This window comes from Salmo salar, chromosome ssa03 (genome assembly GCF_905237065.1).
Source record: "Salmo salar chromosome ssa03, Ssal_v3.1, whole genome shotgun sequence".
NCBI classification, from domain to species: Eukaryota; Metazoa; Chordata; class Actinopteri; order Salmoniformes; family Salmonidae; genus Salmo; species Salmo salar.
In genome coordinates, this window is record NC_059444.1 from 71,686,070 (window position 1) to 71,713,685 (window position 27,616).

At 34.5% G+C, this 27,616-nt stretch overlaps 1 protein-coding gene and 1 long non-coding RNA gene across 7 annotated transcripts in view; one reads left to right on the top strand and one right to left on the bottom strand.

Annotated features, from left to right (window-relative positions):
- Nucleotides 1-2,499, top strand: LOC123741699 (uncharacterized). Its single transcript, XR_006769220.1, has 2 exons — nt 1-230; nt 349-2,499. It is a non-coding gene; the product is annotated as an uncharacterized lncRNA (long non-coding RNA).
- The window catches only part of LOC106601465 (cytohesin-3), a 27,405-nt gene continuing 1,540 nt past the window's right edge, over nt 1,752-27,616 (bottom strand). For 3 of the 6 annotated variants that reach the window (XM_045715257.1, XM_045715258.1, XM_045715255.1), the window contains 12 exons: nt 13,289-13,371; nt 12,944-13,008; nt 12,286-12,352; nt 10,260-10,378; nt 10,048-10,128; nt 9,813-9,925; nt 9,454-9,602; nt 9,225-9,336; nt 8,968-9,044; nt 8,769-8,840; nt 8,311-8,459; nt 5,564-6,548 (listed from right to left, as the gene is read on the bottom strand). In XM_045715257.1, coding sequence (XP_045571213.1) covers nt 6,461-6,548; nt 8,311-8,459; nt 8,769-8,840; nt 8,968-9,044; nt 9,225-9,336; nt 9,454-9,602; nt 9,813-9,925; nt 10,048-10,128; nt 10,260-10,378; nt 12,286-12,352; nt 12,944-13,008; nt 13,289-13,371 — 1,175 coding nt within the window. In that variant the 3' untranslated portion in view covers nt 5,564-6,460. Of the gene's footprint in view, nt 1,799-5,563; nt 6,549-8,310; nt 8,460-8,768; nt 8,841-8,967; nt 9,045-9,224; nt 9,337-9,453; nt 9,603-9,812; nt 9,926-10,047; nt 10,129-10,259; nt 10,379-12,285; nt 12,353-12,943; nt 13,009-13,288; nt 13,372-27,616 lie in introns of those variants that run through there. The other 3 variants (XM_045715259.1, XM_045715260.1, XM_045715256.1) reach the window with 2 other exon arrangements.

Sequence of the window (27,616 nt, forward strand, 5' to 3'; positions counted from 1 at the left end):
AACACCCTCCCCTACCCGCCCAAACCCCTCCCCTACCCACTCAACACCCTCCCCAACCCGCACAAACCCCTCCTCGACCCGCAAAGTCTCAGAGACGAATAGCACTGCCACTGAGAACTCATTTGAGATTGAAGAGAAACCGTCCCTGTTGAAATTTAAGAACAAAAAGCCTTCAAAACTGCCTCAAAGAAGTATGTCTCTAATGACCCTCAACAAAGGAGAGGATGACGGTATGTTGTTATATTCTACCATTTGTGGTTTTCATTTGTCTTTGAATATTAACTGCAATAGTCCCTCACATGGAGTTGTTGTTTGAAGGCTCATCCATTTTTTCTCCTTTCCCTCTAGGAAAGGGACACAAGAAGCCTTCCAAAAAGAACTGCATTCAGTCCTGAGATGAAGAGAGGAAGGACAGGATCAGCTGGGAGAGACAGAGCCAGAGGACATTTGAAGTAATTGCCAGTATCAGATGCAGTATTAGATGGAGTATATTAATGACATGCCATGGCAGGACTATAGTGATTACATGTCATGGCAGGAGTATAGTGATTACATGTCATGGCAGGAGTATAGTGATTACATGTCATGGCAGGAGTATAGTGATTTCATGTCATGGCAGGAGTATAGTCATGGCATGGCAGGAGTATAGTGATTTCATGTCATGGCAGGAGTATAGTGATTACATGTCATGGCAGGAGTATAGTGATTACATGTCATGACAGGAGTATAGTGATTACATGTCATGGCAGGAGTATAGTAATGACATGTTATGGCAGGAGTATAGTAATCACATGTCATGGCAGGGGTATAGTAATTGCATGTCATGGCAGGAGTATAGTAATGACATGCCATGGCAGGAGTATATGAATTGCATGTCATGGCAGGAGTATAGTAATGACATGCCATGGCAGGAGTATATGAATTGCATGTCATGGCAGGAGTATAGTAATGACATGTCATGGCAGGAGTATAGTAATGACATGTCATGGCAGGAGTATAGTAATTACATGCCATGGCAGGAGTATAATGATTACATGTCATGGCAGGGGTATAGTAATGACATGCCATGGCAGGACTATAGTGATTAGATGTCATGGCAGGAGTATAGTGATTGCATATCATGGAAGGAGTATAGTAATGACATGTCATGGCAGGAGTGTAGTAATGACATCCCATGGCAGGAGTATAGTAATGACATGTCATGGCAGGAGTATGGTGATTAGATGTCATGACAGGAGTATAGTAATTGCATATCTTGACAGGAGTATAGTAATTGCATATCATGACAGGAGTATAGTAATGGCATGGCATGGCAGGAGTATAGTGATTACCTGTCATGGCAGGAGTATAGTAATGACATGTCATGGCAGGAGTATAGTAATTGCATATCATGGCAGGAGTATAGTAATGACATGTCATGGCAGGAGTATAGTAATGACATGTCATGGCAGGAGTATAGTAATTGCATATCATGGCAGGAGTATAGTAATGACATGTCATGGCAGGAGTATAGTAATGACATGTCATGGCAGGAGTATAGTGATTACATATCATGACAGTAGTATAGTAATTACATGTGCTGCTCATTCTATGTACTACTATAATGTTCCTTAGTGAGACTTGGTGTAAGACTGTGTGGACCGCCGCTGCCTTATCAGTTAGAGTAGTGAGAGTCTTCAATGTCAGACCCACTATTCCTTTAATATGAGCCTAATGTTGTTGTTTAGCAGGAGTGATTTGATGCCACATACCAGTGAGTGTCTCCTGAGTCCTGCCCGTCTCAGATGGCATTCACCACCTGTGTCAGGGAAATGCCAATACAGACTTGATCGGTCAGTCATTCGATGCTTGAAAACTGATCTTATGTTACTGCTCACATGTCATAAGAAATCAACATGTTGTATTGCTCTTCCCTGTATCACTGCCATTGAAACGGCAGCTTTTAAACCTAAATAAATGGATGTCGTTAAAAACACATCTATCCCAGGTATAGATGTATTCTGAATGTGTCTATCCTTCAGGTTACTATGGAGAAGGAAAAGTGATCAGCTCTCTTCTCTCACACAAGGTATCACCTTACCAAGGGCACTTTGTTCAATTGTTAGTGGACTGGCCCTTATCTCCACTGGAGTGTGTAGTGTCTGAATAATGTTTTAACAGATCAGACACCGATCACGCACTTCTGCTGTTAACATGCAACAATACATTGTCTCTAAACCTATGTGACATTATAACCATGTCACTGGTCCATGGCTATATTTGTCATCTTAATAAAAAACGAAGCAATAGGGACTAAGACATATTTTGCTTATTTTTTATGCATAGCAATTACAAAGAGCAAAGCACATTTTCTCATTGAAATTATAGTGTGATGTCTTGTATATAAAAATGCCAAAGATGTATGAGACCACACGTACTTCATGTAATTGACTGACTTCCTATCTCTGATGTGTGACTGTTGTTTTATATGAAATCATAATATTAAAAACAACTTTTGTATTTTGTTTTGCAATCATTTACAGAGGACATGTAGATAGTTTTGCGAAATCAAGTTCTCTTCTCCACAGTCATGTGATTTTTTTGTTTTTTGTCATGATCATATTTTTCTTGCTCAACCTTTAGATAACATTTCCTACCACTATCTTATCTGTAGATTTGTCGAAGAATTGGATGAATATGCATGAGCTCCGCTTAATCATAACCCTGCTTGTTATAGATATGGTTTGGGTGGTATTCAAATGTTTAGCCTGTGTACAAATGAGGCCTTAAATTATTTTTGCAATATGTTTTCTACTATTTGTCATGTGAAGCCAATTTTCATTTTCAACACCAGTGCAATTGAAAGCTGTTTTTTATTTTTTTTTTCCTCTGGGTGCATCAGTGTTTTTATTCCCACCCTTGTTTGAAGAAAAATGTATGCGAGAATTCACTTTTACAAAAAGCATACAGACATTTCTTTGGTTCACTCTTGCCTGTAAAGCTGTAGGGAAAGGTTTCATAAGATTGAAGCCTATGCTTACTGTACCTTCACTCAAACGGTGTACTGTATATTGTGTGTGGACATACAGTACTGTATATTTAACTGTGAGTGAGAGAGGACTTACAACATATACATACTGTGTATATTACAGTAGCCCTCTTCATGGATATTGCAAACACGTGGGGAGTGTTTGTGTATCACTCCCTGCATCAACTCTCTCCTCCCTATATGTTTTGTCTCTCATATCTGCATAAGGGCTATAGTAACCTCAGAGCAGAACCACAGCCCTATGACAGACACACATGCACACAGGAACTGATGTGCACAGGAAGGATGCTTGTTTTTTTCATACCACAGGTGCAGGCCTCATTTCACAGTAGAAATACAGCACTTAAAGGAAAACCCCACCCAAAAACATTTATTTTGGTATTTGGTTCATTAGTCCATTGCTGATATAGTCCCAAAATGTCCCAAAAAGTTTTCAAGATGTATAACTTTCAAAATAGAGAAATACAGCCGTATGATGCATCTTTCATCACATGACGCTAAAAAAACGCAGCACCTCAATACACAGTACCTCAGGATGACCACATGACATGATTCAATGTTTCTTCATTAGGAGCTGTGCATTTGGGTTGCTAAAATATATTTTCCCATATCATGGGAGACATAAAGCATATTGATGGGTGGTTATTAAACCCTGACACCTAATAAGTGTTGAAAACTGAAAACCAACAACAGATTATAATCTGGCACCAGCTACTGGACATTTTAGAAATTCAAATAGTGTTTTCTTCGATAATATCTTTGTGTTTTTCCTTATTTGTGTTGAACAATATCAGATTGATTACATTTGTATCACTAAATAATAAAACATTTTAAAACTGTACTTAATTAGATTTTACACTGAACAAAAATATAAATGAAACATGCAACAATTTCAAAGATTTTACTGAGTCACAGTTCATAAAAGTAAATCAGTCAATTGAAATAAATTCATTACGCCCTAATCTATGGATTTCACATGATTGGGAATGCAGATACACATATGTCGGTCACAGATACCTTTAAAAAAAAGGTAAGGGTGTGTATCAGAAAACCATAAAATCTGGTGTGACCACCATTTGCCTCATGCAGCGTGACAAAACTCCTTCGCATAGAGTTTTTAAAGCTGTTGATTGTGGCCTGTGGAATGTTGTCCCACTCCTCTGCTGTGCGAAATTGCTGGATATTAATGGGAACTGGATCACGCTGTTGGACACGTCGAACCAGAGCGTCCCAAACTCATGCTCAGTGGGTGACATGTCTGGTTAGTATGCAGGTCATGGAAGAACAGGGACATTTTCAGCTTCCAGGAGTTGTGTACAGATCCTTGCAACATGTGGCCGTGCATTATCCTGCTGAAACATGAGGTGATGGCGGCGGATGAATGGCACGACAATGGGCCTCAGGATCTCATCATGGTATCTTTGTGCATTCAAATTGACATTGATAAAAATGCAATCGTGTTCGTTGTCTGTAGCTTATGCCTGACCATACCATAAACCCACTGCCACCATGGGGCACTGTGCCCACACGACACCATACACACTGTCTGCCATCTGCCAGTACAGTTGAAACCGGGATTCATCCATGAAGAGCACACTTCTCCAGTGTGCCAGTGGCCATTGAAGGTGAGCATTTACCACTGAAGTCGGTTAAGATGCCAAACTGCAGATGAGCTTCCCTAAGATGGTTTCTGACAGTTTGTGCAGAAATTATTTGGTTGTGCAAACCCATAGTTTCATCAGCTGTCCAGGTGGCTGGTCTCAGAAGATCCCGCAGGTGAAGAAGCCGGATGTGGAGGTCCTGGTCTGGCGTGGTTACACGTGGTCTGTGGTTGTGAGGCCAGTTGTACGTACTGCCAAAATCTCTAAAACGACATTGGAGGCGGCTTATGGTAGAGAAACTAGCATTAAATTATCTGGCAACAGCTCTGGTGGACATTCCTGCAGTCAGCAGGCCAATTGCATGCTCCCTCAAACTTGAGAAACATCTGTGGCATTGTGTTGTGTAACAAATATTCTCCCCAGCACAAGGTTCACCTGTGTAATGGTCATGCTGTTTAATCAGCTTCTTGATATGCCCCACCTGTCAGGTGGATGGATTATCTTGGCAAAGAAGAAACGCCCACTAACAGGGATGTAAACAAATTTGTAAAAATAAAAATGTAGAACATTTGTAACTTTTCTGGGATCTTTTATTTCAGCTCATGAAACATGGGACCAACACTTTATATGTTGCGTTTATATTTTTGTTCAGTATATATCTAAGATATTTATGATAATAATAATGAAAGATGGTGCTGTATTACATTTGTAAAGCGCATTTCATTATACAGAATAAATATAAAATGGACGGGGAAACTGACGCAAAGAACACAGCTGACGCTACAAGGGACAATGAAACCAATGAGCACCGCTAACAACATAAAGCCTTCCTGAAGAGAAAGGTCTTCAGTCCCGCTTTTTAGGCCCGTTTGATGTAATTATAATCTGCTACTATCTGTCATCTGTTCTGAAAGAACTACACACATATTTAGAATAAAATATATATGTATTATTTATTATTTATTCAACATTATTAAGGCATGTATACAGACATGTGTATTATCACTGTCTGTGCTTTAAAGGCAATGTGCAAAATAACTTTCTATTATAATACAGTATTTACAAAATACGTATGTTATGAGTTGAAAAATAAATCCATACATATTTAAAAAAAGATTTATACAATGCCTCTAAGATAATGAAAGAACGTCACAACACTGAATCAGTGTTGAAGATTTGTGTACACGTAACAGGAATTCTATAGGCTTGGGAGAGGAAAAGGCTAGTAGTACAGAGGCTTTTTAGGAACTGAAATCACTGAGTCTGGTGCAAGGTGAAAAGGTGGTGCATTTCCGTAATGCTTACCTGATATTTCCTTTGTTCTATGCTTATGGTACAGAATCAACTATAACTATATACAACTACATTTGAGTAACTTTGCATTATACATTACATGTTCAAATCTGTCCTTATAGAATGATGCATTATTCCTACAGTGCTACACACTTATTTTGGTTTGCAACTCTCTCCCACATACTTTTAAATTCTTATTTCTAAGAAATATTGACAGAAATCACTTTCTATTAGTAATTGAACAGACTGAGTGACTCTAACTTCAACCATAAAATTAGACCTACAGTATGAGGTATGGGGAGTTTCTGGTTTGACAGCTTTAAACCACACACAGGTCACAATTATCTTCTTTCATTCTGAGTTACAGTATTGCACTAATGCTGTACTGTACAGCATTGTAACATTAAGCGCCATGTCTATTTACTTGGACCAGTCCATCATTTCCAAGCATTTAAAAACACTGGCTGTTACGGAGCGGGACCTCTACAGATCATTACCGGGCTCAATTCCCATGATGCTTTATATCATGTCTGATGTCTCAGTCCTGTGAAGCATTGTTGTTGTTGATGACTTTCCTCTTGCGCAATGACACCAGGTCGTAGAAGGGATCCTTGGTGATACTTGCTCTGAGGGAAAGACAGAGAGATAAATAAGCCAAGTGTCCAAATGATCATCATCATCACGTTCCCTTTATCCTATTGATTGCCAGTTGTCATTTGGGAAGTCATTTGTGAAGTGTATGATGTGTAGTACAGGTACAGTGAGGGAAAAAAGTATTTGATCCCCTGATGATTTTGTACGTTTGCCCACTGACAAAGAAATGATCAGTCTATAATTTTAATGGTAGGTTTATTTGAACAGTGAGAGACAGAATAACAACAAAAACATCCTGAAAAATGCATGCCAAAAATGTTATAAAATGATTTGCATTTTAATGAGGGAAATAAGTATTTGACCCCTCTGCAAAACATGACTTAGTACTTGGTGGCAAAACCCTTGTTGGCAATCACAGAGGTCAGACGTTTCTTGTAGTTGGCCACCAGGTTTGCACACATCTCAGGAGGGATTTTGTCCCACTCCTCTTTGCTGATCTTCTCCAAGTCATTAATGTTTCGAGGCTGACGTTTGGCAACTCGAACCTTCAGCTCCCTCCACAGATTTTCTATGGGATTAAGGTCTGGAGACTGGCTAGGCCACTCCAGGACCTTAATGTGCTTCTTCTTGAGCCACTCCTTTGTTGCCTTGGCTGTGTGTTTTGGGTCATTGTCATGCTGGAATGAATACCCATCCACGACCCATTTTCAATGCCCTGACTGAGGGAAGGAGGTTCTCACCCAAGATTTGACGGTACATGGCCCCTTCCATCGTCCCTTTGATGCGGTGAAGTTGTCCTGTCCCCTTAGCAGAAAAACACCCCAAAAGCATAATGTTTCCACCTCCATGTTTGACGGTGGGGATGGTGTTCTTGGGGTCATAGGCAGCATTCCCCCTCCTCCAAACACGGCGAGTTGAGTTGATGCCAAAGAGCTCAATTTTGGTCTCATCCGACCACAACACTTTCACCCAGTTATCCTCTGAATCATTCAGATGTTTATTGGCAAACTTCAGACGGGCATGTATATGTGCTTTCTTGAGCAGGGGGACCTTGCGGGCGCTGCAGAATTTCAGTCCTTCACGGCGTAGTGTGTTACCAATTGTTTTCTTGGTGACTATGGTCCCAGCTGCCTTGAGATCATTGACAAGATCCTGCCGTGTAGTTCTGGGCTGATTCCTCACCGTTCTCATGATCATTGCAACTCCACGAGGTGAGATCTTGCATGGAGCCCCAGGCCGAGGGAGATTGACAGTTCTTTTGTGTTTCTTCCATTTGAGAATAATCGCACCAACTGTTGTCACCTTCTCACCAAGCTGCTTGGCGATGGTCTTGTAGCCCATTCCAGCCTTGTGTAGGTCTACAATCTTGTCCTTGACATCCTTGGAGAGCTCTTTGGTCTTGGCCATGGTGGAGAGTTTGAAATCTGATTGATTGATTGCTTCTGTGGACAGGTGTCTTTTATTCAGGTAACAAACTGAGATTAGGAGCACTCCCTTTAAGAGTGTGCTCCTAATCTCAGCTCATTACCTATATAAAAGACACCTGGGAGCCAGAAATCTTTCTGATTGAGAGGGGGTCAAATACTTATTTCCCTCATTAAAATGCAAATCAATTTATAACATTTTTGACATGCGTTTTTCTGGATTTTGTTGTTGTTATTCTGTCTCTCACTGTTCAAATAAACCTACCATTAAAATTATAGACTGATCATTTCTTTGTCAGTGGGCAAACGTACAAAATCAAAAACTTTTTTCCCTCACTGTATGTGTTAAGCCTGGGTTGAGGTGTCAGACCTGATGGAGCCTATCCAGTCATCTCTCTCATCTGCTGTGGCTGCACTCATCCTGTAGGACTGGTGTTTCCCCTCCACCACCCTGCCTCCGTTCTCTGTCTTGCACGCCTTGATCTTCTGCCCTCTGGGGTTGTAGATCTCTAGACAATACTGCTCACAAAGAAGCACACACACGCATACAAATGCTCACAAAACACATACCCAAGCCAAATTACTGGTAATAACTTTTTTCAAAAAAGGAAATGATCCCATAGTATATTGGTCTAATTACTCCTAATCTTCCAGTTAAACCCTTCCTTTCTCATACAGAGGCTATGAGTCATACAGTTCCGTGACAGCTAAGAGAGTAGCTTCTGTAAATATGACTTCTGCACAGACTATGAGACTGAAACACCATAGAACAGGTGGCACTGCCATAAATCTTAGAAATAAATATGCAGTCAGAGGAATACACTGTACCTGTTTGATAGAGTCTTCTATCTCTCTTACACAGAGGTTCTCAAGGGGAATGATCCCTATGGGGTCTTTATCCTGAGGGAGGAGGGGAGAGAGATGCTTTGGTGAAGGACTATCATTTAGCAGTAACTACTACCATCTTTTATCCTAAATTCCATTACTGGCAAACCCTATGACATAGTTGTGGGTATAGCATACTCACTGTGGTATACTCAAAGTAGTACAGACAGCTGTCTGTCAAAATAAACCACCGCCTCTTCCATGTTTTCACCCTTCCTCCTGCAGAGATGAAAAGTTAACATTTCATTACGCAAATAAAACGTTTAATCATAAAATTCTACATCCAACACGCTCCATAAAGGAAATCAGATCATTCTGTGGTAAGCTTATTTTTAAGGCTTGGTAATGGCACAATTATAAGACAATTCTCTCAGCTAGTTATATTGCTACTCATCTCACCCATTTTGAGCAGCCAACCCTCTCTGTCCGGGTTGAAGAAGGTGTGTGTGAGGTCGTTCCCATCATCCTCTGGAATTTTGAACGGCTCGTTCCGAATGCTCTCATAGAGTTTCTGGATTTAATGAGGTAGTAGATGAGAGTTAACTACAGCTACAGACAACAACAACCAAATAGGGGTCACATTCTGAGAGTGGAGTTAACTCCTGACCTCTCACCCCTGAGGCCTCACCATGAGCAGGTCGTTGGGCAGGTCACCCCCGTTGTTGATGCCTCTGTTCATACTGAAGAAGCGCTCCAGAGTGGGCTTGTCCTTCACGTTGGGGTTATGGAGACTGGTGTTCAGCATGATGACGGCAAAGGACAGGATGTAGCAGGTGTCTGTTTGAAACACCCACACATTTCATTACTGTTGGGTCAATGATATGTATTTTCATCCTTAATCAGCATCACGTTTGTGAAATGATTTGAATATGCCTCAAAATGTACTCCTCAACCCCCTCCCCATCTGTCTTGCTGATCTGTCAGTGTAGGGAGTCAGCAGCATGGTAGAGGAGGCTGGTTCCTGTGCACTACAGTACTGTACAGTACCTGTTGACTGGAAGACCCCTGCATTACAGTCACAGTAGCGTGTAGCGAATGCCTCCATCATCCTATCAATCTTCTGGGCTTCTCCAGGGAGACGGAAACTCCACAGGAACTGCCTACAGGGATGAGCCAGGGAACAGACAGGGATCAGACAGGATTTACTGTGGAAATTAATATAATAATGAGATTATATTAATTTATGAGTGTAAAAGATGCACCAGTGTAGTGCAGCACTAACCTCAGTGCCTGCACCAGATTCAGGTCGGAGAACTCGTGTAGTTCTACAAAGGCTTTCAGAGTCTGAAGGTGCATTTCCTCCCTGCATGAACACAAACAAGAGTCAAATCAGTGATATGGAGATTATTGAGATAATGAGTGGTTATGACAGTCATCATTATCCCCATCAACAAAGCCATCATTCTCATGGTCATGTTCAGAAGCATTGTGTACCTCTCTCCTAAAAAGTTCCCAATGGCTGTCTTGTTCAGTCCTTCCTTTTTGTATAGGAACTCAGCCACTGCCTCTGCTGTCCACTCCAACAGGTCATTGTCAACCAGGTACTGAATACCCTGGGGGAAGAGGCCATGACAAGTCAATGAACATGTATGAACTTGGAAGATATGAATGCATTAACACATACTTGTATGTGGAATAAAAAATTGCAGAAATCATAATGAGGTCCAAAGCACTGTGATGTGCAGTAGTGGTCATGCACATATTAAATATTCTGTATGCATTGTCTGCCATTTTGAGAGAGCCACTGGAAGCAATATATCTTCATATATCTAAACAATGCAGAGCTTCCAGCTAAAGAAACCAATGATCTGCTTGACTGGATCTCTAGCCTCTGCACACACCCAAACACAGGCTTTTCTCCAGGAGGGTCATACAGGCCAGGCTTTTCTCCAGGGTGGTCATACAGGCCAGGCTTTTCTCCAGGGTGGCCATACAGGCCAAGCTTTTCTCCCGGGTGGTCATACAGGCCAGGCTTTTCTCCAGGGTGGTCATACAGGCTAGGCTTTTCTCCAGGAGGGTCATACAGGCCAGGCTTTTCTCCAGGGTGGCCATACAGGCCAAGCTTTTCTCCCGGGTGGTCATACAGGCCAGGCTTTTCTCCCGGGTGGTCATACAGGCCAGGCTTTTCTCCAGGAGGGTCATACAGGCCAGGCTTTTCTCCAGGGTGGCCATACAGGCCAAGCTTTTCTCCCGGGTGGACATACAGGCCAGGCTTTTCTCCAGGGTGGTCATACAGGCCAGGCTTTTCTCCCGGGTGGTCATACAGGCCAGGCTTTTCTCCAGGGTGGTCATACAGGCCAGGCTTTTCTCCAGGGTGGCCATACAGGCCAAGCTTTTCTCCCGGGTGGTCATACAGGCCAGGCTTTTCTCCCGGGTGGTCATACAGGCCAGGCTTTTCTCCAGGAGGGTCATACAGGCTAGGCTTTTCTCCAGGGTGGTCATACAGGCCAGGCTTTTCTCCCGGGTGGTCATACAGGCCAGGCTTTTCTCCAGGGTGGTCATACAGGCCAGGCTTTTCTCCAGGGTGGTCATACAGGCTAGGCTTTTCTCCAGGGTGGTCATTCAGGCCAGGCTTTTCTCCAGGGTGGTCATACAGGCCAGGCTTTTCTCCCGGGTGGTCATACAGGCCAGGCTTTTCTCCCGGGTGGTCATACAGGCCAGGCTTGTCTCCAGGGTGGTCATACAGGCCAGGCTTGTCTCCCGGGTGGTCATACAGGCCAGGCTTGTCTCCCGGGTGGTCATACAGGCCAGGCTTTTCTCCAGGGTGGTCATACAGGCCAGGCTTTTCTCCAGGGTGGTCATACAGGCCAGGCTTGTCTCCAGGGTGGTCATACAGGCCAGGCTTTTCTCCAGGGTGGTCATACAGGCCAGGCTTTTCTCCAGGGTGGTCATACAGGCCAGGCTTTTCTCCCGGGTGGTCATACAGGCCAGGCTTGTCTCCAGGGTGGTCATACAGGCCAGGCTTGTCTCCAGGGTGGTCATACAGGCCAGGGGGACTATATATTATGGATTTGACCTCTCTTCAGAGGAGAGGAAAGGAGGGGTATTTGTGGTTTGAGCAGGAGCGTGTGCCTCCGCTCCTCTTCACGGAACAGGATGTGGTTCTCTCTCATTTTCTCTCCCCCTCTCTCTGCCTCCGCACAGTTGCACTTCTGCACATAATTCACGTCACTCGCTCAGCATTCATTCGTTTGTGTCAGATTATTTGTTCTGTCATCTTGCAGTTAACTATTTAAGCTTCTAGCTGTGGCAAGCCTCCGTCAGTAGAGATGTGATAACTATACAGATCTTTACTACTTCAATTCTATAATTGAAGCACTTCACATTTCGGTACATATCTGATCCGTATGTATTTGTGTTTAGTGTATTCCATATTGAGTAATGTTATGACTTTGTCTTACCAGAGAACCTCACCAGGAAAAACTAAGGGCTCTAATTACAGTGTGTGACATGAGCTCACCTTTTTAGGGTCCATGTTGAATTTCTTTTTCCCAGATAAGAACCTCTTGTTTCTCACAACATTTTTGCTGAAGAGAAACAAAAACAAAACAGAATAAATATTGACAAAGGTTAATTACACCACTTTTACCCATGAGCGTTATACTAGCTACAGTGTATGTCCGCTGTATAAGAGATGACACACAGTGAGAGTGAGACAATTAAAGGAAGCTGGGGTTGTCCTGCCTGGAACATGTCTCAGTGTTTCATGCTTCTGACATATAAGAGTTTTACCACATTCCTGTAGTTGCTAGTGAAGAAACAGGAAACACACATATACAGAGGGGCCTTGCAGATGGGGGGCAGAATCTGTTCTTGTTCTAGAAGACAACGACCCCCAGAGCCAACTTATGAGGACGAAGAGGTGACCACATTGGTGGGGGGGGGGGGCTCCATACCTTTCTTAGTCTGAATTAGGGAGGGATAGGACATCAGAGATGTGAGAGGAGTCTCTTTGTCAAGATGGATGTCAGGGAGTATTGTTGATCTGGTGTTTGGGCAGTGATAGATTCAAAAGAAGCTACCACACACTGCAAAGTGTTACTGTAGCTAACAGAGGAAGAGGCCTACTGGTCAATGGTAACCTATCCGAATCAGCCATTGTGCTAGCTCTAACTTACTTCTCCTCGTCCGCCTCAATGTTGTGGATTTCCGTCATGACGCTGTCAATCTCCAACCTCAGCTTCTACACAAGGGGAAATTATGTCAAAGGGATGAGATGATAATATGTGGTATTTTAGCCATAGCTGACTCAAGCCCGTGGCACATACAGAGTTACAGAGTCAGTCTACTCATAAAACTGGATGTTTCTGAGATGTTCTAACTTTTGAAGGAGGCTTTTGTGAATGTAATAACTGCTGTAGGTAATGTCACAATACAGTTAGTTTTATTCTGCCAAAATGCAGTTTCATAAAGCATTTTGACTGTACAAAAAGAGCCCTGGTTGAGAGCATGATTTACTATACCTGAATGTCATCTAATAGGTCACTCTTATGAAACTTCCTGGTGTCTATCTCCTGCCTCTCCATTGAGCTAAGCATTGTGGAAGCTGTACAATTGATTATACACACAAACACAAACATACAGATGAAACCATCATTGCCATCCAATGCATAAATGAAGCAGTCGGACAAAACCCCTGAGACCTAATTGAGACATCTTCCTGTATACACTGAAAATATCAAAGGTGTCAGAAATGTGCCTTGACAACCACCCTCACACCAACCCTAGCATACAGTAACTCAACATACTGCACTTCTCAGCACTAGCTAAATATAACTGCTGAACTTCAGCTTTTTATAGAATGAGCCCCAGTAATGTCCATTAGTAAGTGATCTGCTCTAGTCTTGTCCTCATAACAGCTTCTCACGGTTTTTAGATGAGGGTTATTCATTACTCCCTTTTCAGGTTATAACTAGACAACACAACATTAGAACTAGACAACACAACATTATAACTAGACAACACAACATTAGAACTAGACAACACAACATTATAACTAGACAACACAACATTAGAACTAGACAACACAACATTATAACTAGACAACACAACATTAGAACTAGACAACACAACATTATAACTAGACAACACAACATTATAACTAGACAACACAACATTAGAACTAGACAACACAACATTATAACTAGACAACACAACATTATAACTAGACAACACAACATTAGAACTAGACAACACAACATTATAACTAGACAACACAACATTAGAACTAGACAACACAACATTATAACTAGACAAGACAACTTTATAACTAGACAACACAACATTATAACTAGACAACACAACATTAGAACTAGACAACACAACATTATAACTAGACAACACAACATTATAACTAGATAACACAACATTATAACTAGATAACACAACATTATAACTAGACAACACAACATTATAACTAGACAACACAACATTAACTAGACAATACAACATTATAACTAGACAACACAACATTATAACTAGACAACACAACATTAACTAGACAATACAACATTATAACTAGACAACAGAACATTATAACTAGACAACACAACATTATAACTAGACAATACAACATTATAACTATACAACACAACATTATAACTACACAACACAACATTAACTAGACAACACAACATTATAACTAGACAACACAACATTAACTAGACAATACAACATTATAACTAGATAACACAACATTACAACTAGACAACACAACATTATAACTAGACAACACAACATTAACTAGACAATACAACATTATAACTAGACAACACAACATTAACTAGACAATACAACATTATAACTAGATAACACAACATTATAACTAGATAACACAACATTATAACTAGACAACACAACATTATAACTAGACAACACAACATTAACTAGACAATACAACATTATAACTAGACAACAGAACATTATAATTACACAATACAACATTATAACTAGACAATACAACATTATAACTAGATAACACAACATTATAACTAGATAACACAACATCATAACTAGATAACACAACATTATAACTAGACAACACAACATTATAACTAGACAACACAACATTATAACTAGACAACACAACATTAACTAGACAATACAACATTATAACTAGACAACACAACATTAACTAGACAATACAACATTATAACTAGACAACAGAACATTATAACTAGACAACACAACATTATAATTAGACAATACAACATTATACCTAGACAAGACAACTTTATAACTAGACAACACAACATTATAACTAGACAACACAACATTAACTAGACAACACAACATTATAACTAGACAACACAACATTATAACTAGACAACACAACATTATAACTAGACAATACAACATTATAACTATACAACACAACATTATAACTACACAACACAACATTAACTAGACAACAGAACATTATAACTAGACAATACAACATTATAACTAGACAACACAACATTATAACTAGACAATACAACATTATAACTAGACAAAACAACATTATAACTAGACAACACAACATTATAACTAGACAATACAACATTATAACTAGACAACAGAACATTATAACTAGACAACAGAACATTATAACTAGACAATACAACATTATAACTAGACAAGACAACTTTATAACTAGACAACACAACATTATAACTAGACAACACAACATTATAACTAGACAACACAACATTATAACTAGACAACACAACATTATAACTAGACAACACAACATTATAACTAGACAATACAACATTATAACTAGACAACACAACATTAACTAGACAATACAACATTATAACTAGAAAATACAACATTATAACTAGACAACACAACATTATAACTAGACAATACAACATTGTAACTATACAACACAACATTATAACTACACAACACAACATTAACTAGACAATACAACATTATAACTAGACAACACAACATTAACTAGACAATACAACATTATAACTAAACAACACAACATTATAACTAGACAACACAACATTATAACTAGATAACACAACATTATAACTAGACAATACAACATTATAACTAGACAATACATCATTATAACTAGACAATACAACATTATAACTAGACAACAGAACATTATAACTAGATAACACAACATTATAACTAGACAATACATCATTATAACTAGACAACACAACATTATAACTAGATAACACAACATTATAACTAGACAACAGAACATTATAACTAGACAATACACATTATAACTAGACAACACAACATTATAACTAGACAATACAACATTATAACTATACAACACAACATTATAACTACACAACACAACATTAACTAGACAATACAACATTATAACTCGACAATACAACATTATAACTAGACAACACGACATTATAACTAGATAACACAACATTATAACTAGATAACACAACATTATATCTAGATAACACAGCATTATAACTAGATATAGACAACACAACATTATAACTAGACAACACAACATTATAACTAGACAATACAACATTATAACTAGACAATACAACATTATAACTAGATAACACAACATTATAACTAGACAACACAACATTATAACTAGACAACACAACATTAACTAGACAATACAACATTATAACTCGACAATACAACATTATAACTAGACAACACGACATTATAACTAGATAACACAACATTATAACTAGATAACACAACATTATAACTAGATAACACAACATTATAACTAGATATAGACAACACAACATTAACTAGACAACACAACATTATAACTAGACAACACAACATTAACTAGACAATACAACATTATAACTAGATAACACAACATTATAACTAGACAACACAACATTATAACTAGACAACACAACATTAACTAGACAATACAACATTATAACTAGACAACACAACATTAACTAGACAATACAACATTATAACTAGATAACACAACATTATAACTAGATAACACAACATTATAACTAGATAACACAACATTATAACTAGACAACACAACATTATAACTAGACAACACAACATTAACTAGACAATACAACATTATAACTAGACAACAGAACATTATAATTAGACAATAAAACATTATAACTAGACAATACAACATTATAACTAGATAACACAACATTATAACTAGATAACACAACATTATAACTAGATAACACAACATTATAACTAGACAACACAACATTATAACTAGACAACACAACATTATAACTAGACAACACAACATTAACTATACAATACAACATTATAACTAGACAACACAACATTAACTAGACAATACAATATTATAACTAGAAAACAGAACATTATAACCAGACAACACAACATTATAATTAGACAATACAACATTATACCTAGACAAGACAACTTTATAACTAGACAACACAACATTATAACTAGACAACACAACATTAACTAGACAACACAACATTATAACTAGACAACACAACATTATAACTAGACAACACAACATTATAACTAGACAACACAACATTATAACTAGACAATACAACATTATAACTATACAACACAACATTATAACTACACAACACAACATTAACTAGACAACAGAACATTATAACTAGACAACACAACATTATAACTAGACAACACAACATTATAACTAGACAATACAACATTATAACTAGACAACACAACATTAACTAGACAATACAACATTATAACTAGAAAATACAACATTATAACTAGACAACACAACATTATAACTAGACAATACAACATTATAACTATACAACACAACATTATAACTACACAACACAACATTAACTAGACAATACAACATTATAACTAGACAACACAACATTAACTAGACAATACAACATTATAACTAAACAACACAACATTATAACTAGACAACACAACATTATAACTAGATAACACAACATTATAACTAGACAATACAACATTATAACTAGACAATACATCATTATAACTAGACAATACAACATTATAACTAGACAACAGAACATTATAACTAGACAATACACATTATAACTAGACAACACAACATTATAACTAGATAACACAACATTATAACTAGACAACAGAACATTATAACTAGACAATACACATTATAACTAGACAACACAACATTATAACTAGACAATACAACATTATAACTATACAACACAACATTATAACTACACAACACAACATTAACTAGACAACAGAACATTATAACTAGACAATACAACATTATAACTAGACAACACAACATTATAACTAGACAATACAACATTATAACTAGACAAAACATTATTATAACTAGACAACACAACATTATAACTAGACAATACAACATTATAACTAGACAACAGAACATTATAACTAGACAACACAACATTATAACTAGACAATACAACATTATAACTAGACAAGACAACTTTATAACTAGACAACACAACATTATAACTAGACAACACAACATTATAACTAGACAACACAACATTATAACTAGACAACACAACATTATAACTAGACAACACAACATTATAACTAGACAACACAACATTATAACTAGACAATACAACATTATAACTAGACAACACAACATTAACTAGACAATACAACATTATAACTAGAAAATACAACATTATAACTAGACAACACAACATTATAACTAGACAATACAACATTATAACTATACAACACATCATTATAACTACACAACACAACATTAACTAGACAATACAACATTATAACTAGACAACACAACATTAACTAGACAATACAACATTATAACTAAACAACACAACATTATAACTAGACAACACAACATTATAACTAGATAACACAACATTATAACTAGACAATACAACATTATAACTAGACAATACATCATTATAACTAGAATATACAACATTATAACTAGACAACAGAACATTATAACTAGATAACACAACATTATAACTAGACAATACATCATTATAACTAGACAACACAACATTATAACTAGATAACACAACATTATAACTAGACAACAGAACATTATAACTAGACAATACACATTATAACTAGACAACACAACATTATAACTAGACAATACAACATTATAACTATACAACACAACATTATAACTACACAACACAACATTAACTAGACAATACAACATTATAACTCGACAATACAACATTATAACTAGACAACACGACATTATAACTAGATAACACAACATTATAACTAGATAACACAACATTATAACTAGATAACACAACATTATAACTAGATATAGACAACACAACATTATAACTAGACAACACAACATTATAACTAGACAATACAACATTATAACTAGACAATACATCATTATAACTACACAACATTAACTAGACAATACAACATTATAACTAGACAATACAACATTATAACTAGACAACACAAAATTATAACTACACAATAAAACAATATAACTACACAATACAACATTATAACTAGACAACACAACATTATAACTAGACAACACAACATTATAACTAGACAATACAACATTATAACTAGACAAGACAACTTTATAACTAGACAACACAACATTATAACTAGACAACACAACATTAACTAGACAACACAACATTATAACTAGACAACACAACATTATAACTAGACAACACAACATTATAACTAGACAACACAACATTATAACTAGACAATACAACATTATAACTATACAACACAACATTATAACTACACAATACAACATTAACTAGACAATACAACATTATAACTAGACATTACAACATTATAACTAGACAACACAACATTATAACTAGACAATACAACATTATAACTAGACAAAACAACATTATAACTAGACAATACAACATTATAACTAGACAACACAACATTAACTAGACAATACAACATTATAACTAGACAACACAACATTATAACTAGACAACACAACATTATAACTAGACAATACAACATTATAACTAGACAACACAACATTATAACTAGACAACACAACATTATAACTAGACAATACAACATTATAACTAGACAACACAACATTAACTAGACAATACAACATTATAACTAGAAAATACAACATTATAACTAGACAACACAACATTATAACTAGACAATACAACATTGTAACTATACAACACAACATTATAACTACACAACACAACATTAACTAGACAATACAACATTATAACTAGACAACACAACATTAACTAGACAATACAACATTATAACTAAACAACACAACATTATAACTAGACAACACAACATTATAACTAGATAACACAACATTATAACTAGACAATACAACATTATAACTAGACAATACATCATTATAACTAGACAATACAACATTATAACTAGACAACAGAACATTATAACTAGATAACACAACATTATAACTAGACAATACATCATTATAACTAGACAACACAACATTATAACTAGATAACACAACATTATAACTAGACAACAGAACATTATAACTAGACAATACACATTATAACTAGACAACACAACATTATAACTAGACAATACAACATTATAACTATACAACACAACATTATAACTACACAACACAACATTAACTAGACAATACAACATTATAACTCGACAATACAACATTATAACTAGACAACACGACATTATAACTAGATAACACAACATTATAACTAGATAACACAACATTATAACTAGATAACACAACATTATAACTAGATATAGACAACACAACATTATAACTAGACAACACAACATTATAACTAGACAATACAACATTATAACTAGACAATACAACATTATAACTAGATAACACAACATTATAACTAGACAACACAACATTATAACTAGACAACACAACATTAACTAGACAATACAACATTATAACTCGACAATACAACATTATAACTAGACAACACGACATTATAACTAGATAACACAACATTATAACTAGATAACACAACATTATAACTAGATAACACAACATTATAACTAGATATAGACAACACAACATTAACTAGACAACACAACATTATAACTAGACAACACAACATTAACTAGACAATACAACATTATAACTAGATAACACAACATTATAACTAGACAACACAACATTATAACTAGACAACACAACATTAACTAGACAATACAACATTATAACTAGACAACACAACATTAACTAGACAATACAACATTATAACTAGATAACACAACATTATAACTAGATAACACAACATTATAACTAGACAACACAACATTATAACTAGACAACACAACATTAACTAGACAATACAACATTATAACTAGACAACAGAACATTATAATTAGACAATACAACATTATAACTAGACAATACAACATTATAACTAGATAACACAACATTATAACTAGATAACACAACATTATAACTAGATAACACAACATTATAACTAGACAACACAACATTATAACTAGACAACACAACATTATAACTAGACAACACAACATTAACTAGACAATACAACATTATAACTAGACAACACAACATTAACTAGACAATACAACATTATAACTAGACAACAGAACATTATAACCAGACAACACAACATTATAATTAGACAATACAACATTATACCTAGACAAGACAACTTTATAACTAGACAACACAACATTATAACTAGACAACACAACATTAACTAGACAACACAACATTATAACTAGACAACACAACATTATAACTAGACAACACAACATTATAACTAGACAACACAACATTATAACTAGACAATACAACATTATAACTATACAACACAACATTATAACTACACAACACAACATTAACTAGACAACAGAACATTATAACTAGACAACACAACATTATAACTAGACAACACAACATTATAACTAGACAATACAACATTATAACTAGACAACACAACATTAACTAGACAATACAACATTATAACTAGAAAATACAACATTATAACTAGACAACACAACATTATAACTAGACAATACAACATTATAACTATACAACACAACATTATAACTACACAACACAACATTAACTAGACAATACAACATTATAACTAGACAACACAACATTAACTAGACAATACAACATTATAACTAAACAACACAACATTATAACTAGACAACACAACATTATAACTAGATAACACAACATTATAACTAGACAATACAACATTATAACTAGACAATACATCATTATAACTAGACAATACAACATTATAACTAGACAACAGAACATTATAACTAGACAATACACATTATAACTAGACAACACAACATTATAACTAGATAACACAACATTATAACTAGACAACAGAACATTATAACTAGACAATACACATTATAACTAGACAACACAACATTATAACTAGACAATACAACATTATAACTATACAACACAACATTATAACTACACAACACAACATTAACTAGACAACAGAACATTATAACTAGACAATACAACATTATAACTAGACAACACAACATTATAACTAGACAATACAACATTATAACTAGACAAAACATTATTATAACTAGACAACACAACATTATAACTAGACAATACAACATTATAACTAGACAACAGAACATTATAACTAGACAACAGAACATTATAACTAGACAATACAACATTATAACTAGACAAGACAACTTTATAACTAGACAACACAACATTATAACTAGACAACACAACATTATAACTAGACAACACAACATTATAACTAGACAACACAACATTATAACTAGACAACACAACATTATAACTAGACAACACAACATTATAACTAGACAATACAACATTATAACTAGACAACACAACATTAACTAGACAATACAACATTATAACTAGAAAATACAACATTATAACTAGACAACACAACATTATAACTAGACAATACAACATTATAACTATACAACACATCATTATAACTACACAACACAACATTAACTAGACAATACAACATTATAACTAGACAACACAACATTAACTAGACAATACAACATTATAACTAAACAACACAACATTATAACTAGACAACACAACATTATAACTAGATAACACAACATTATAACTAGACAATACAACATTATAACTAGACAATACATCATTATAACTAGAATATACAACATTATAACTAGACAACAGAACATTATAACTAGATAACACAACATTATAACTAGACAATACATCATTATAACTAGACAACACAACATTATAACTAGATAACACAACATTATAACTAGACAACAGAACATTATAACTAGACAATACACATTATAACTAGACAACACAACATTATAACTAGACAATACAACATTATAACTATACAACACAACATTATAACTACACAACACAACATTAACTAGACAATACAACATTATAACTCGACAATACAACATTATAACTAGACAACACGACATTATAACTAGATAACACAACATTATAACTAGATAACACAACATTATAACTAGATAACACAACATTATAACTAGATATAGACAACACAACATTATAACTAGACAACACAACATTATAACTAGACAATACAACATTATAACTAGACAATACATCATTATAACTACACAACACTTAACTAGACAATACAACATTATAACTAGACAATACAACATTATAACTAGACAACACAAAATTATAACTACACAATAAAACAATATAACTACACAATACAACATTATAACTAGACAACACAACATTATAACTAGACAACACAACATTATAACTAGACAATACAACATTATAACTAGACAAGACAACTTTATAACTAGACAACACAACATTATAACTAGACAACACAACATTAACTAGACAACACAACATTATAACTAGACAACACAACATTATAACTAGACAACACAACATTATAACTAGACAACACAACATTATAACTAGACAATACAACATTATAACTATACAACACAACATTATAACTACACAATACAACATTAACTAGACAATACAACATTATAACTAGACATTACAACATTATAACTAGACAACACAACATTATAACTAGACAATACAACATTATAACTAGACAAAACAACATTATAACTAGACAATACAACATTATAACTAGACAACACAACATTAACTAGACAATACAACATTATAACTAGACAACACAACATTATAACTAGACAACACAACATTATAACTAGACAATACAACATTATAACTAGACAACACAACATTATAACTACACAACACAACATTAACTAGACAATACAACATTATAACTAGACAACACAACATTAACTAGACAATACAACATTATAACTAGGCAACACAACATTATAACTAGACAACACAACATTATAACTAGATAACACAACATTATAACTAGACAATACAACATTATAACTAGACAATACATCATTATAACTAGACAATACAACATTATAACTAGACAACAGAACATTATAACTAGACAACACAACATTATAACTAGACAATACATCATTATAACTAGACAACACAACATTATAACTAGATAACACAACATTATAACTAGACAACAGAACATTATAACTAGACAATACACATTATAACTAGACAACACAACATTATAACTAGACAATACAACATTATAACTATACAACACAACATTATAACTACACAACACAACATTAACTAGACAATACAACATTATAACTCGACAATACAACATTATAACTAGACAACACGACATTATAACTAGATAACACAACATTATAACTAGATAACACAACATTATAACTAGATAACACAACATTATAACTAGATATAGACAACACAACATTATAACTAGACAACACAACATTATAACTAGACAATACAACATTATAACTAGACAATACAACATTATAACTAGATAACACAACATTATAACTAGACAACACAACATTATAACTAGACAACACAACATTAACTAGACAATACAACATTATAACTCGACAATACAACATTATAACTAGACAACACGACATTATAACTAGATAACACAACATTATAACTAGATAACACAACATTATAACTAGATAACACAACATTATAACTAGATATAGACAACACAACATTAACTAGACAACACAACATTATAACTAGACAACACAACATTAACTAGACAATACAACATTATAACTAGATAACACAACATTATAACTAGACAACACAACATTAGAACTAGACAACACAACATTAACTAGACAATACAACATTATAACTAGACAACACAACATTAACTAGACAATACAACATTATAACTAGATAACACAACATTATAACTAGATAACACAACATTATAACTAGATAACACAACATTATAACTAGACAACACAACATTATAACTAGACAACACAACATTAACTAGACAATACAACATTATAACTAGACAACAGAACATTATAATTAGACAATACAACATTATAACTAGACAATACAACATTATAACTAGATAACACAACATTATAACTAGATAACACAACATTATAACTAGATAACACAACATTATAACTAGACAACACAACATTATAACTAGACAACACAACATTATAACTAGACAACACAACATTAACTAGACAATACAACATTATAACTAGACAACACAACATTAACTAGACAATACAACATTATAACTAGACAACAGAACATTATAACCAGACAACACAACATTATAATTAGACAATACAACATTATACCTAGACAAGACAACTTTATAACTAGACAACACAACATTATAACTAGACAACACAACATTAACTAGACAACACAACATTATAACTAGACAACACAACATTATAACTAAACAACACAACATTATAACTAGACAACACAACATTATAACTAGATAACACAACATTATAACTAGACAATACAACATTATAACTAGACAATACATCATTATAACTAGACAATACAACATTATAACTAGACAACAGAACATTATAACTAGATAACACAACATTATAACTAGACAATACATCATTATAACTAGACAACACAACATTATAACTAGATAACACAACATTATAACTAGACAACAGAACATTATAACTAGACAATACACATTATAACTAGACAACACAACATTATAACTAGACAATACAACATTATAACTATACAACACAACATTATAACTACACAACACAACATTAACTAGACAATACAACATTATAACTCGACAATACAACATTATAACTAGACAACACGACATTATAACTAGATAACACAACATTATAACTAGATAACACAACATTATAACTAGATAACACAACATTATAACTAGATATAGACAACACAACATTATAACTAGACAACACAACATTATAACTAGACAATACAACATTATAACTAGACAATACATCATTATAACTACACAACACAACATTAACTAGACAATACAACATTATAACTAGACAATACAACATTATAACTAGACAACACAAAATTATAACTACACAATAAAACAATATAACTACACAATACAACATTATAACTAGACAACACAACATTATAACTAGACAACACAACATTATAACTAGACAATACAACATTATAACTAGACAAGACAACTTTATAACTAGACAACACAACATTATAACTAGACAACACAACATTAACTAGACAACACAACATTATAACTAGACAACACAACATTATAACTAGACAACACAACATTATAACTAGACAACACAACATTATAACTAGACAATACAACATTATAACTATACAACACAACATTATAACTACACAACACAACATTAACTAGACAATACAACATTATAACTAGACATTACAACATTATAACTAGACAACACAACATTATAACTAGACAATACAACATTATAACTAGACAAAACAACATTATAACTAGACAATACAACATTATAACTAGACAACACAACATTAACTAGACAATACAACATTATAACTAGACAACACAACATTATAACTAGACAACACAACATTATAACTAGACAATACAACATTATAACTAGACAACACAACATTATAACTACACAACACAACATTAACTAGACAATACAACATTATAACTAGACAACACAACATTAACTAGACAATACAACATTATAACTAGGCAACACAACATTATAACTAGACAACACAACATTATAACTAGATAACACAACATTATAACTAGACAATACAACATTATAACTAGACAATACATCATTATAACTAGACAATACAACATTATAACTAGACAACAGAACATTATAACTAGACAACACAACATTATAACTAGACAATACATCATTATAACTAGACAACACAACATTATAACTAGATAACACAACATTATAACTAGACAACAGAACATTATAACTAGACAATACACATTATAACTAGACAACACAACATTATAACTAGACAATACAACATTATAACTATACAACACAACATTATAACTACACAACACAACATTAACTAGACAATACAACATTTTAACTCGACAATACAACATTATAACTAGACAATACAACATTAGAATTACACAATACAACATTATAACTAGACAATACAACATTAACTAGACAGTACAACATTAACTAGATAATACAACATTAACTAGATAATACAACATTAACTAGATAATACAACATTAACTAAACAATACAACATTAACTAGACAATACAACATTAACTAGACAATACAACATTAACTAGACAATACAACATTAACTAGACAATACAACATTAACTAGACAGTACAACATTAACTAGATAATACAACATTAACTAGACAATACAACATTAACTAGACAAT